The sequence below is a fragment of the Mycetomoellerius zeteki genome, unplaced genomic scaffold, assembly GCF_001594055.1.
Source record: "Mycetomoellerius zeteki isolate Tzet28-1 unplaced genomic scaffold, Tzet1.0 scaffold481, whole genome shotgun sequence".
Taxonomy (NCBI): Eukaryota; Metazoa; Arthropoda; class Insecta; order Hymenoptera; family Formicidae; genus Mycetomoellerius; species Mycetomoellerius zeteki.
The window spans coordinates 443,822-459,059 of NW_017257481.1; the positions used below are offsets into that span (position 1 = coordinate 443,822).

The window sequence follows — 15,238 nt, forward strand, 5'->3', positions numbered from 1 at the left end:
TTATACAAAAAAAATAAAACATAAAATCGCATGACTTTTATTATTTTTAAACTATTTTAAGAAAAAAATATTTGCAGTCTGAAGGTGCTGATTCATGAAATCCTTCATAAAAAGCAGCGTCACGGTCTTAATTTGATGCTTAGCGATTGGATTTATTCAATTTCCAGAATCAGATTGTTCGATTCAAGGTTGACACTACATCATTTTCATACATTTTCTATTGTCCAGCGTCAATTTTGATCGTATAACCTATTTTAATTGACGCTGGAAGTGAGCGTCAAATGTAAACATGAAAATAGGATACCTTGAGATGTACGGTCTTAATCATCTTTTTAATAATAACGGGATTAACGAATGTAACATTAATGGTGCTTAAAATTAGCTTACATTTGCCGCTTTTACCGTCACCTGCTGACTAACCTAACCTAAGCTCCATCCTACTTTCCAGCTGCACCTGTTACGCCGGTTACGCGGATGTAATACCCGGCGTCGTCAACAGAGAGCACGACATGTTTCCAAATACTGCGAAAATGTCAATAACTTCGAGATAAATCAGCAACTGAGAATATCATCCTGTATTTTGTTTCGAGAATCAATATAATCGTATCTTATATAAAACGCGATTAAATCTCGCGCATAAATTTTTCAACCATTCGGTTGGGAAGTTTAGTAAACAAGCTAGCATTCGTTTTACAAACACTGTTAATGACCGCCCTAAACGACCGGAAATGACGTGTGAATTGAGAGGGAAAGTAATATTTTCGGAGAGAAAATACGTAATCTCGTCGAGTCAGGCCAGTCTTGTTGAAATCGTCGCGAGCTGATTGGACGTACGCAACTTGTCGCGTTCGCTCGAGCCATCCAATATCGCGTCGTCGTAACCGATATGGTCGGGGAAGGTGCCATGTGGCCAGGTGCATCCAAAGATTGGCTCGGCCATATTGGAATATTCAAACGTTCATGGCGGTATTTACGTTGGGATGCATCGTCGGTAAACGACGATTGGTGATCGTGACGGAGACGCGAACGCTCGTCTCACGTCGAAAACCGCTTTTATCCCCGCGACGTAAGCTACAAGACAAATTTACTACACGACACTCGGTCGAGACGCTCCACTCGCAAGTGGATGCGCCGAATGCAGTACAGTCAGTGCCGAAAGTAAAGCCGGCACGTGCGACGAATAAGGTGTAGGGAGTTGCTTAGATGGAAAAATCAAGCGCGGCGCTTCATAAGAAAACTCTTCGTCACGTCAAACTGATACGATTATGTGACGGTAGTATCGCCGTGTGACGCACCGTTTCGGAGATATGCGTTTCCAAAGTTTATTTATCGCGGCGAGTTTGCCGATACTTTTGAACGTTACTGTACCGCTAACACGACGAAGGAACCGACTGGTCGTACCGACCGTCGCGGCCTGTTAAAATATCGTGCTGATTGGTTGCGATTACGCTTAAAAGGATGACTTTTTCGATATGCGAGGAATTGGGCCGATTAGATATCGTGATGATGTAACAAGTTAAACATTTTGCTATTTTGTGTACACGCCGTCGCGCGTGCATATATTCTTTTCTCGAGATGACCGTTAAACATTGCGAACGGTTACGATAATTCGATAAAAATATTACGAATTAATTAAACAAATCGTACGGAATATCTAAACGTACACGATGACGAACAAAAATACGTCCGTTTTTTTTTTTTATTACACCCGTCATCGCGATCTTTGCGTTCTTTTAATTATATCCCTGGAACACAGAGCGATTGTCATATGACGCGGACTAGGCGGCTCGACGCTGCGAAACTCGGAGTATGCTCGGTACAGTCGGCGACAAAAGGCTCGCGCGGCACGAGCGAGGAAAACACGTATTGGGTCGGTTAAATCGCAATATTGCGTCAGGGGCGTGATGAGAAACTTGTAGAGAAAAAAAAGTTGGCCCGATTTGGTGTATATAGTATCCGTCTTCAGGCCCGCGTTGAGGAGTTATTGCGCGTCGAAGATGATTTTTCTGGAGGCGCCGTCAGTCAGAGACGCGCGCAGACTGTACCGTGGACGCCAACGGCAGCCACGAGCGGCCGCTTCACGTACAGTCAGGTGCGAAAGTACGGCCGGTGTGCCGTGAAGAAACACCGAATTGGCATACTCGGATCGCCGAATTACGCGTGGGGCGTCATGAGAAATTTGTAGCTCGTAAAAAACTAACACGATTTGGTGTATATAGTATTCGTCTCGGTGCGATCGTTGTCGAGTTATTCGCGTTCGCAGGCGCGTCAGATGAGTGCGTATCGGAGTGCTTTCAGCGCCGACTGTACCAACGGACGCTACGAGAGTCCGTAGCCGGTGTAGGCTCAGTTGGCAGCAGTACGTACAACGAGTAGCATCTACCATGGCCGATATCTCGAAGGAGGAGCTACGCAAGGAGATCACCGGTAAGTGGCGATATTGCGTGATGTAGGCGATCTCGACGGCGGTTTTCATCGGAATCGAGCTACGTTCGGGCGTACGCACGCGTTACCCGTCGCCATCGCATCGGGAATACAGGCGAAATCGGGCTCTTTGCTCTTGCGACGTGACGACTTAGCGCGCACGTATGTGCCCAAGTGGCGTGCCCCACGCCGGCCATTATAACTGCAGCTCACCGTATTTTACCATCTACGTATCGGGCTAACGGTAGAATCGGACGGGTAATCGCCCCGTGCAATCCGCTCGCGATTTTTCATCTAGCCATTTCGGTATCCTGGCGAAAATTCGGATTTTTCGTCGTTCGCTATAAAAAGATAGCTTTCTCGTCCCGTCCTTGCGGCGGGCCGTATGACGCGTCTCGAGTGTGTGGTGGCGCGCGCCTATCAGCCTCGCTCTCGATTCGTGTCCCATTCTCACTCTCGCTCGCTCGCTCTCTTTCTCTCTCTCTCTTTCTCTGTACCGCGTCACGGCAGATTTTTATGTCGTAGGAGATAAAAAAAGTGCGTATATATTTCTGCGTGAGGCTCCTTCGAGAAAGATACGCTTCACGTCGATCAGAAACGGCCACGCGCGCGCGCTGCCCTTTTTTTCCCTTCTTCGCGCGTCTCGCGTATCGCCAAATGGATCGTCATTGGTTATAACCGGAGTCGCTGCCGCCCGCCTCCACCACCGTCCGCTGCCGTTAATATGCCGAGATATTCGCCAGTTCGCTATCTTTCCCCCGTTCTCGATGTAACGCGACTGTTCATCGCCATTACAAACCTTGTCTCGCCCGTCACGAGTTACAAAGCGGCGGTTGTCGCGGTTGATGATTAACGAAGCGCGCGCGCTACTAACGCGCGCGCCTCGTGTATTTTTTTTTTTTTTCCCCCCGAGAATGCTTTTCGGCGAGCGTTGCGAATCGACCGAGCGCGCGCGCGCGCGCGCGTATATATACTCCATTTCCCTTCGCTTCTCTGTCTCTCCTTCTGTCCCTTCCATCTTTCTCGCGGTTTTCGATCGTTTCGGGAATCAATGCGCCGCACGATCGACCGCGGTACGCCGAGAAAAATCCCTCCGCGTCTCGCTCCACGCGTCGCAACGATGACTCGTTACGTACTTACAGATATCTTTTTATTAGAGTCGCGCGCTGCTCCGATCGGCGGCGACCGGCACAGCGCGCGCCACGGCGGCCATTTGCGCTCGATACTCACTAGATCCCCCCGACGCGGGAAACCAAACTATTCCAGAACCTCGCGTGTACACAAGCGCGGAGAATTGAGCGGCGAGGCGCAACCTTCCGCTCTTGCACGCGAACAATTCATTTTGCGCGGGTTTTTTAACTTGTATTTTAAGGGCCATTTCGATCAACTCCGATTAACTTTAATCGACGATTAATTCGATTAGCAGACTCGCTTAAAACATCTCTAATATACAGTTCATTGTTCTTAATTTTTTTTTTTTTCCGATATATTAAATATAATTCTGTTAATTAATTTGATACTTTTTATTTGTATTGCTTAATAAAATAGTGCTAATTAAGTTAATCGAAGTTGATCGAAATGGCCTTTAGTTGTCATTTTCTTTTCTCTCCATTACCTCATTCCTTCCTAAATAATAAGATTAGTGTTGCTTAAAAATAGCAAATAAAAAAAATTCTGTGATAAATAAAGTGTCTACAGAAACAATATGCATTATATTTTTTAATTACTTTTAATGAATTTAAGCAGAAAGTATAAATAAAACATACGAATTGATATTTGAATAATTATTTAAATTTTTAAGGGCCTAAGAAAAAATTTTTCATATAACAACATATAAACATATTTAAACGTATGTAAAGATATGTGATTATGTATGAAACTTGTCCATATGTCCTTTCTTTTGTATAATTACCGTTTGATACAAGAAAAATAATAATAATAATAATAATGAGAAAACAAACAATAATTAAAAGGATTATTTTCGCATTGTTGCTTTTACAAAAATTTAAGTTTGAAAAAATAAAACAAAAAATAGCACATATAATTGTATTCAAATTATTATACTCAATTATATATGAGCAATTTTTTCTTATTTCTTCACGGAAAAAACAGTATGGTTGATTTACAGAAATCTGGTGATGCCAACCAGATTAAATAGTAAAATATGGAGCAACTATGTGGTTGTTGCTTGAATCATAATACAATGGTTAGGTTAGGTTATGTTGCAGCAATGACGTTTCACATATACATATTTTTAATTGTAAGCGTGGTGAGTCGCTTTTGCTTTTTGAAATTGTAACTTAATTTATAGCATGATGTAACAAAAAATTAATTCTTATTAATAATTTAATTCCTATTACTTCATGCTTTATAATGTACGATTGACGCAACTATATGGATATATAACTTATCCATGGTAAATGATCCCCCAATCAAGTTTTGGTTGTCACAACCAGATCACGCCTAACTACATTGATGTATTTGACACGTCAAAGTAAATAAATCGTATCAACTATACACATTCCTATCATATAAATATAACTAGGATGATGATTTTCTATATCGTTCACAACTAAATATTTTTAGTTATGTGAACTATATCTTTTTTTTTCCAGTGTTCTCAAACTGAATTTTTTAAAAAAGAAACAATGCGAAAATGATCCTTTTAATTATTTTTAATGTTTTCTTCTTATTGTTTTTCTTATATTATACAGTATAAGTAACCTTACAAAAGAAAGGACATATTTTTATATACGTTCTTATATGAAAATTTTTTTTTAGGAATGATTGTTTAAATAACAATGGTACTTAAAAATTTTTAATTTTTTTTAGTTTTTGAAATATAATATTTATGTTATTAATACAAATATTATATTGCAAAAACCGAAAAATATTTTAACGTATCTTAATTACAAAGTGCATTTATATTATGTTTATTAATTTTGTTTAGCTATCCTCAAGGATGCTGATCTCACTACAATGTCTGCTAAGAAAGTGAGGCAACAAATCGAAGAAAAACTCGATGTTGATCTCATAGAAAGGTAAAATAACAAATAAAAACATACATATAAATGAAATATGATTACAGAAATATTTTTGGTTTTATATTTTTGCATCTTATACTTTAATATATGATAAGATATGACAATCATTCATGTATTAGCACGTAAAAAAAAAGCAACGGCACTAATTTCGATATCAAGTCGATTCATATTACACGACCCGACAAAATATTTTTCTTCGATGTACATGCGCATTTACTCCCGTTAATGTTGCAACATCTAAAAACTGTTCTTTGCAATTATAATTCGATTATTTTGTTTCTTTGTTGTCTTTTTTCCTTTATATTATTGCAGGTTGAATTGAGAATACGTTTATATGTTATAAAAGAATATTTCATCGTATTGATAATGTAAGTTAACTTTAAGCATGAATCATATTAATAAGATATTAAAGATACGAATTCCGAACATAAATATTTGTATGTACGCAAGCATTTAGTGTAAAAAAAAATCTTTTTTTGCATCTTTTTAAACAAGTTGATATGTTGCTAAATAGAGAAGCAATTCTTTCCTTTATCAATCTGATGATTTAACATGTGTGCTCATAATATATATGCTGATCATATTACCATATCACAATTTATTTTATTTTTCAATACACAAAATAAATTTATTTTACTAATTATATTATGTTTAAAGCTGAATCAAAGGCTTTAAAATGGACATATAATAAGGCACTTGTGCACTGTAAAATAGTGCGGAAGAGAGTCTCGTGATGTCCTAGAAAAAAAACAGAGGATCTCTGAGTGGAACTGTAATATAATAGATATAAGTTACCACCTCGTTCCTCCTCTAACATGTTTTTATATTTTACCTCTTACAGGTACATTGATAATAATTACTTACAAAATAACAAATTACATTCATCCTTTATAGGAAAAAGGAAGTCGATGATTTAGTCATGGAATGTCTTCAAGAAAAGCAGGATGGAGGAAAAAAAAAGAAGAAGGCTGCTAGTGAAGAGTCTGAAGATGGTGAAGAGGAAGAAGAAGAAGGATCTGAAGAGGAGGAGGAGGAGGAAGAAAAAAAACCAGCCAAGCGAAATCCTGCTAAGAAGACTCCTAATAAACGTAAGAAGGGATCTTCCGAAGATGAAGAAAGCGCTAGTGACGATGATGCTAGCGATGAAGAATATAGTCCAAAGAAACCTAAAGTTACACCTAAAAAAAGTAGGATATTTTTTTTATTATAATAGAGTTTTATTTTTCGTCAAGATTTTATTAAAAATCTCACATGGAATGTGTTACATTTTTTTATAGGTAAGCCTGGAAAGAAAGGAAAAAAGAAGGGAAGTGACAGTGACAGTGACGAGGACTGGGGTAAAAACAAAAAAGCTCCAGGAAGCACAGCAAAGAAGGGAGCTGGTGGTGGTAAGGGCAAAGGTGGTGGTTATACACGCGCTATCACACTGTCCCCAGAACTCGCCGCGGTTGTTGGCGCAGAACAAATGGCTCGACATGAAGTCGTGAAGAAAGTATGGAGTATCATCAAAGAAAGGAATCTTTATGTAAGTATTATTTGTAATAATTTATCTAATTTTTTGTGTGCATTATTCGTACTTCATTTTCTACTTTACTACATTTGTTATATCTTAGAAATTATGTATTATATTAAATGTATGTATTTACTTGACAAAGACCATGTTGCCAAAAAAATGACTTTTTACAGGATCCTAAGAATAAACAATTTGCGATTTGTGATGAGGAATTAATGAAGGTAATCGGCGTAAAGCGTTTCAGAACTTTCGGTATGATGAAATACCTCAAAAATCACTTTGTAGATTAAATCATTCTTCAGTCCCGATCTCCGACAAGTTATATACATATATATATATATATATAACATATTCCAAGGTGCGTCTCGTGCACCTCTTCATCTTTCTCACACGATACATGCATACTATACATGAGACACAAAGGTATTTCTTGCGACTTAAGACTTTAGACCATGTTTACACCATTCCGATGTATTCTGCCGCCCATTGTAACCATTTTGTCCCATTGATGACTGCAATATCATATTGATCCAATAAGCTTTATTACAAGTATGACTCTCAACAAATGCGTTGGGAATAAGACGTTTGATGATGCATTCAGATAATCTTCAACAAGTATTTGGTGTACAAAAAAGTTCTGAGCTTTAGATTTGATATAACCGAAATAACAATTTAAATTTTATATATCTTCCCGCCCTTTTGCGGTTTTAAAGCGTTAACATTTGGCCTTCTAAGATGCCATACGGTTTGGCGTTTGATGCACATAACCTCAAAAATCAGTAGTGTTCACGATGGCAATAACAAAGCATATTCGATTTTCCGTCCACTTCGCGTTTCATCTGAAGAAAAATGCTGCTGAAGCCACTACAATGATTTGTGCTGCATATGGAGAAAACACTGTTAGTCATGCTATATGTAAAAGATGGTATCAAAAGTTTCGCCAAGGAGATTTCAGTCTTAAAGATGAATCGCGTGCTGGACGCCCTGAAAAGATTGAAACGGACGAATTGCAAGCACTACAGGAAATAAACTCTGCGCAAACTGAAAAGGAGCTTGCAGAACAGCTTAGCGTTACGCAGCAAGCCATTTCCGTACGATTACGGCGTGACACTGCACTCACTTTGGTTTCAAAGTTCCGGAAAAAAGATTTTCTGCACAAAATCATTATCTTTGACATCAACGCCAAAGCCCAATATCTGTGTTGTACTACGAGTTGTTACAACCGGGCAAATATGGCAAAAGGTGGTTGATGCAAACGGAGAATATTTCGCTGATTAATATTTTTTCGTTTGTTTTTGAATAAAGATTGAATTTTACAAAAAAAAGCTCAGAACTTTTTTGTACACCTAATAATTACAAATGTTCTTAATGTTTCTTCTTGATACTGGGACAATTGTTACCATGGACGTTCAGATGATTCGAAATGTGAATGACATTACAGTGGCCAATAGTCAATAAGCTGGTTTTAAGTCATCTAATTCAAAATAAATGTTATATCATTTGTATGGTCGTCATTAATAACAATATCTTACTCCTAATACAACATAACATGACGCATCATTATAGCAATGGCATTATTGCATGATAAATTGTAAAAGAAGTTTAACTTGGAAATCTTTTGAGATTAAAAAAAAATTCAATTTTATTACGTGACATTTCAACTAATACATATACCACATAGATAATGATATAGTTGTTTTCAATATATATTTCAAGTATTGAAGTTGCTTTTTTCTACATTCACCTTCAAAAAAATGGACCATCAAATTTAAATACAATTTTTTAACATTTTCAATAGCACTAAGCAAAAAATTGTAATCAGTCAAATTAAAGCTTAAATATTTTCTCTTAAACACAAAAAAAAAACAAAAATTGAGTTACAAAAATGTTTAACTCATTGAGTTATAAAAAATATTAAACAAATGGACGTTGAAGATACTTTGACAAATTTTTGGTAATTTTTTAAAAATTTGCCTTTCAACGGAGTCTGTTATCAGGTATAAAAATGTATGAATTTTTATTCGTTTATTTCTCAATTTTTGGACATTTTTGTTCGAGTGACATTTTTTAAAAATCAAATATAATTTAAAAAAAATATTACGGACAACTTTTTTCTTAGTTTTTAATTTTGATTTTTTTTATGTTTAAAAGGAACATTCAAGCTTTAATTTGAGCTTTGATTTATCTATCAATCCAATAATATTTCGCTGAATTATCGCCATTGAAAGATGTTAAAAAATTATGCTAAAATTTAGTAGCTTATTTTTTTGCAGATGAGTATTATGTTATTATCGATGATCTTAATTGTATGTATGTTTTTTAATACAAAGATCCTTAAAGTTAACGCCAGATCATGCATGATTTGTGATTTATAATTTGCTGTTATGATCATTTGCATGAGATTGGTGAGTAAGGCTACGTTCGGGAATACACATTGAATGCCTTCAGGTATCAATTTATCCTTGTTTAACATTCGATGAATAACAAGGATAGCATGATATTTGGAGGCACTCGTGTATTCCCGAACGCAGCTTAATATGGACGGGCGGATTCGCTAAATGCGGTTATTGTTTATCATTCATGTTGACTTGCCAACGAAATGATTTTCCCACAAAATCAAGGGGAATCGCCACAAATCAATTCATGTATAGAGCTATACGTAACGAACCGCAGATCACAAACAGTATGAACAGTTTAGCCTAGCAAATGATCAATTTCTGCAATTCTACTACGAATTGTACGTAGTCTGGCGCTAGTTTTGTGATATTTTTGTCACTATGTTTTTATATTGAAATAATTTTTTCTGGAAAATGGATGTAATAGAAAGGCAGATTTTGCCTCTAAAACGAAAAAAATGCGAACACTTAAATTAAAAAAAAATAATAAAGAGAGAAGCTATGCGGAAAATTAACATCCTGTACCTCTTCTGTATAATAGCTACATTATACACATGCAAATGTAAGCGAAGTTTAATTGTATTATCGTGTAATTACTAATTATTGTCGTAATATAGGTTTCTTGGTGTAAAAATTGAATCTAACGTTTAAGATCTAATGGTAAAACAATATATTCATTGAAAGGTATCTTATAAGCATATTAAATGATTAAAGTCACAGTGCAGCGACCACTGGCTGTTGAAGTGTAGGAAATAAAATAATAGGCTCACGAAGCGAGGTGCGGAATCTTAACCGCATACATCTGTCCGAGCTTCGACATGTGTAAAATTCGTGTATTTTGAATATAAATTAAAGAAATGCTGGCCTAAACCAGGAGTAAAGCCACACGAATGAGATCATTGCAGTTTATGGTAACGAAAGCATTACATGAAAAAAATGCTATGCGGAATGATACATTAGAATACAAACTTTCTTCTCCAAAAAAAGGGAGAAAAGTTCTATTTAAACTGTAATGTTCCGTAAAATGTATTTGGAAGTGTCATTAAATAATATTGCTTTCATTTTTTTTTAAACTGTCTTGTAATTTATTTCAATTATTTCCTAATACTTTTTTAATATGACCCATTATATGTATCCTTTAATATTCCGAATAAATGCATTCATATATGTGATTGATTATTTACAATATAAATATATAATTCACTTAAAAATGTTTTTTATTTATTTCATTGGATGTCACAATGTTATTGAGATATTTACGTGTTATTGAGATATTACTAGTTTACGTAATTATTTCAGAGACGAAATTTTATAAATGTTCAAGTTCGTCTTCCAAGAATGATACAATGTGCTGATTGTCATCTCGCCTTCCTCGTAATCCAAACATGAACGTCAGGAGTTTCTTAGTGTTTGTATAGTTATCTCTTCTGGTTTGAACTTCCTTATCCTGTGGCGGAGCTGCTTGCACGTAAACACCATATCGAAAATGCGAATTAAACGTTTGCGTACTGCGCGTAGTACATCGACTTATATTTGCCTGAAAAAATACCGTATCAACATTTTTCGTCTACTGAACTGAGGAAATAAAAAAAAATTATATGTAATAAATGTATAATACAATTACATATATTCGATTAACGTGTCTAATATCAGGATTTTACAAATAATAATGCATCGAAATATTAAATCTGTGAGTAGATAAAAATAGGAGTTTTTAAAATTGGTAATATATATATATATATATTACTAAAGAGAATCAAACTTTGTATTCCTCAAACATAAATTTTATCGTTCAAATCTTTTACTTCAATATTATTAAATTCTTTTAAGACGTCGATAAAGTTCTACTTACCAGGCGTAAAGCTCTACGCTTCAACTCCCAAACGCTGGAAGTATAATATTTATCAATGTAGGGCGGAAGTATATGGACGTCTGTTTGAACCTTTTGATCATGACGAGTCTTCAGTCGCAATCCTTTTTCCGTTAATCTGAAAAAGCTAGTATTTTTTACGCTTCTTGCTTAAACAAGCAATAGAATATGATTATAACTAACAACTCACTCTTCTTGACTTTGCATAGCTTCAATTTCCTCATGTAATTGAAACAAGTGGATGTATTCCGCATGATTGCGGACGAAATTGAGCGCGTCGTAAATATACCTATTAACATTCGAAGCTAAGAAATTTATAGATTACTTTCATTTACAATGAAAGAATACCTGTCGGGATTTTTTCCGAATTTAACGGCTACTTCGGGTGATTTAAAGGCGTAATGTTTTCCTCTCCATTTCGCCACACCGTTATTCGGATTTCCTGGTATAAGGGCGCCTTTGCCCGTCGCAAATGTCCACGCGCAAAATCCTAGAAACTAATATATCCTTCGATTCAGCATTATTTGAAAATTTATTCGAAAATAAAATCACAAATCTTTACATAAACATTTTAATTTTTTAAATTTTATCGAATTATAGAAGCGTTAACTGTTGTTCTATTGCGGTTACCTCTAAGTTAATCTTCTCAAAATCTTTAGTGACATTTGGATAATATATCAAGCACTCTCCACACTCCGCTGTAAAAACATGAACATATATTCTTTATGCGATTAAAATAAGAGTAAAAATATATTTATTGTAATGTATAGAAAATTATTAGTACTTATTAAATTGCCCATGGAACGTTCCAATCTTTCAGCATCGGTTAAAATCTCCACATTTTCGGCTATATTTTCTAACTTTGTTTGATCGTAAATATTCACAGTCTATAACACAAATTATTCGGGATATATGTTACAAAAATACGTTTAGATCGATAACAGGCGAATGCATTAATACCTTATTGCTCAAACTTTGTAACTCCCATAGGAAGTTGTTGATGCTACTCAGAGTGATCACTTCATCTTGCAAACCCATCCATATATCCGCCAGATCAATAAATTGCGGCTAATGGGCAGAATATGTAATTATTAATTATAATACGGTTACATTTATTGAAAACGATTTAACATATATTTTATTCAAATTGAAGATTTAATTATGATTTTCCCAATTTTAAAGGAACATTATCTTTTATTACAAAATTTCGCCAATCGGAAATAAATTTTTGTAAACAAGTTATTTCCATTCTACAGAATAACGATATTAGATTTACGTAAATCTGATGAAAACAAGTAAATTGATTCCAATCAAATTATCACTATTATTCTATTAAAATTGAGAATATGCGGGATTCCATAATTTTCAACTTCTGAAAATAAATGCTCTAAATAATTATGTCGAGCATTAATTATAATTTATTCTTTCAAGCAGTCGTATTTACGTAGACTTGAGTAGTAGGGATAGCCGTTCTGTATCGAACAGTATCATGAAGTTTAAAGAGTCGTGCTTGAAGACGTTCCATCAAGTCCTTCACTGCGTTCTCACTGCGCTCCACATCACTCAGCAGCTTTCTATAAAATTATATTAGAAATCGTGTCAATTGTGGAGATCATTTATTATTTATTTTTATAAATTATTTTGAACGAATTATTATTTATTAGATTATTATTTATTTATATAGATTATTTGTTGTTTATTTCTCTTTCTATAGATACCTGATGTAGATCTCTTGCTGACGACTAGCCGTTAACATTTCGATGATCCACTCAATTTTTTCTTCCGCGTCGGATGCCGCTTCCTTTGAACTGCAACATGCAGCGTCCGAAACATCGATTGACATGCATGTGACTGCATTTTCCACGGCAGCCGTGAACTTATATATCTTGGCCATTAACGGCTCTAACAGCTCAAGAATAGAGTTGCGGGTCTTCATTAGAGCTTCTTGTAGAATGCTCGGCACTATAAAACAATTATCCGTAATCATTTTTGCGGAAAGCCTTCACGTAATTGTAACATTTTTCGCGATAATATCTCTGTTTAAAGTCATTTGAGTTGCTGTCATCATTGACCGGATTAAAAATTATTCCATGCTCTTACGATCGTCGATCCCCTCGCCACCGCGTTGACAATCTCTATTAAATAAACGGATCCCTGCGACTAGACACATTAACTCCATCAACTGCTCCTCTTTCTCTCGTTTAGGCAAAGTTACGTAATGAGCCAGCTCGGAAGCCTGGAAGACGCTCTGCAACGCTACTGAAACTTCCCTAATGTAAAATACATTTTTATATAATATATTTATCATTATTTAACCTTTAAGGCCCGTTTTCACAATATGTGGTTATCTAAAGTCTCTAAAGATTAAAAGTTACCAAGAGATTCATCAATGAAGTTTATTCATGAATTTCATGGTAATCTTTAATCTTTAGGTAACCACAGATTGTGAAAACATGGCTAAGTCAGTAAATAAAGTGGCTCAAATATAATTTTCTTTAAAACTATTTTGGAAAAGGAAAATAAAAAGAATTGTTTAGAAATATTAAAGTTCATTATTTTTACATTTTTCTATCTCATAAGGATATTATATTAATCTAAATTTAAGCATAACATATATTAGTAAAAAATATAATAATAAAACTAAAATTTGTGTGTGTGTGTGTGTGTGTGTGTGTATGTGTGTGTGGTTTCGAGCATCTCACCTATCAACTTGCATATTTTTAAACCATCTACCTACTTAAAGATTAACATTATCAAATTTTATGAAGACTTAAATATAATAAGTCAGACATTTTTTTATGAAGAATTAAATATAATAATTTTATATACAACATATTCGTTATAATTTTTGGTTAGTGTAGATTTCGATTCGTAGACGAGAATATTTCTTGTCATTTGCGATGTAATAATTCTCGTTATAATTCCGCATTTGGCACAAGTAAATTTTTCATGATTGAGAATACAGAAATGTGAGATGGAGAACTGAATGTTGATCGATTTGATTTAACATGATTTTGTTAACTTTGAGTTCTTATTAAATTCATATGAACGTGATCAATAATTACCTCAGAATTGATGGGACTGTGGGACTTCCCAGACCGCTCAGAAGCGTTATTACTGCTAATATTTTCTGATACAGTTTTTCCGTATCCTTTCCACTCTCCAGTTTATTACTTTCACAAATTTCGGCGACTAAAGGTGCAGTTTTCTGGTGTAGTCGTAATCGATGCCTTTTGACAGTTTCGTCTAAGCCAAGTATAAAATCGTAATAATAATTGTACAAATAGAAACATACCAATTAAATATCTTTACCTCTGTCATGATAATGCTTAGCAAAGTATAGCTGATTTTTCAAAGTTACAAGACTGGATCGGCTTTGGTCACATAGCCTCTCCGTTACAGCTTGAATTACTTTGGCATTTTCCTCGTCGTTTTCTTTTATTCTGTACGCTGGATTTAATTGATAAAGAGAAAGCTACAAATTTTTAAGAATATTGTAATCACCGCTTAGTATCTTGCTTGCGTTTCAATATTATCTCATTGGGGTTATATGAAATTACCAAAAACGAAGCAAAATCCTTAGTTATTGATGCCCCTTTTGCTTTACATTCGTTTACGATTCTTTTCGTCAATTCTTTTCGTACGTTTTCCATAATAAAAAGCAAACAAAATAGCTACCTCCAGCTGATTTAGGAATTTTCACCTGCTAGTCTTGGACTCAAACCGAATCATCCACCCGTAAAGTTTGATCGATACTGCATTGGGTATGTTTTTTATTCCTGCACTAGACTGTACTAGAACTCTCGCTTTTACCAAACATCAAACATATACCTATTTTATTTTAAATTCCAAAAATGCATACATACTAATTCAGCCATAAAAAGCAGGCATATGGAAATTACGCATCGTTACTAACGTTTCATACTTTTTTAAATTCTTTAAATATCAGTATCGAATAAAAGCAATAAGTAGATGACAGAGTTGGCAAACA

The 15,238-nt window shown here is 35.2% G+C and overlaps 2 protein-coding genes across 2 annotated transcripts; one reads left to right on the forward strand and one right to left on the reverse strand.

Annotated features, from left to right (window-relative positions):
• Window positions 1-2,335: 2,335 nt before the first annotated feature.
• On the forward strand, window positions 2,336-7,395 carry Non2 (upstream activation factor subunit spp27 homolog Non2). Its single transcript, XM_018455491.1, has 5 exons — window positions 2,336-2,427; window positions 5,375-5,465; window positions 6,363-6,655; window positions 6,746-6,993; window positions 7,155-7,395. The coding sequence occupies exons 1-5, from the start codon at window positions 2,385-2,387 to the stop codon at window positions 7,269-7,271; spliced, it is 792 nt and encodes a 263-aa protein (XP_018310993.1). The 5' UTR covers window positions 2,336-2,384; the 3' UTR covers window positions 7,272-7,395.
• A 3,264-nt stretch (window positions 7,396-10,659) lies between these two features.
• LOC108727365 (UPF0704 protein C6orf165 homolog) lies at window positions 10,660-14,978 on the reverse strand. Its single transcript, XM_018455474.1, has 13 exons — window positions 14,808-14,978; window positions 14,560-14,722; window positions 14,313-14,493; window positions 13,348-13,517; window positions 12,966-13,209; window positions 12,692-12,821; window positions 12,208-12,315; window positions 12,032-12,134; window positions 11,878-11,945; window positions 11,596-11,744; window positions 11,438-11,536; window positions 11,230-11,365; window positions 10,660-10,914 (listed from the first exon to the last, which is right to left on the reverse strand). Exons 1-13 carry the CDS (start codon window positions 14,898-14,900, stop codon window positions 10,687-10,689), a joined length of 1,872 nt encoding a protein of 623 aa, XP_018310976.1. The 5' UTR covers window positions 14,901-14,978; the 3' UTR covers window positions 10,660-10,686.
• Between the last annotated feature and the right edge of the window lie 260 nt (window positions 14,979-15,238).

Coding starts and splice junctions, on each gene's coding strand:
- LOC108727365 (XM_018455474.1), bottom strand. CDS start 14,900: ATGGAAAACGTACGAAAAGAATTGACGAAAAGAATCGTAAACGAATGT. Junction 11,946..12,031: donor TTCCATGGGCAATTTAATAA/GTACTAATAATT, acceptor ATGTTTTTACAG/CGGAGTGTGGAGAGTGCTTG. Junction 11,745..11,877: donor TTGAGAAGATTAACTTAGAG/GTAACCGCAATA, acceptor AGGATATATTAG/TTTCTAGGATTTTGCGCGTG.
- Non2 (XM_018455491.1), top strand. CDS start 2,385: ATGGCCGATATCTCGAAGGAGGAGCTACGCAAGGAGATCACCG. Junction 2,428..5,374: donor GCTACGCAAGGAGATCACCG/GTAAGTGGCGAT, acceptor AATTTTGTTTAG/CTATCCTCAAGGATGCTGAT. Junction 6,656..6,745: donor TAAAGTTACACCTAAAAAAA/GTAGGATATTTT, acceptor ATTTTTTTATAG/GTAAGCCTGGAAAGAAAGGA.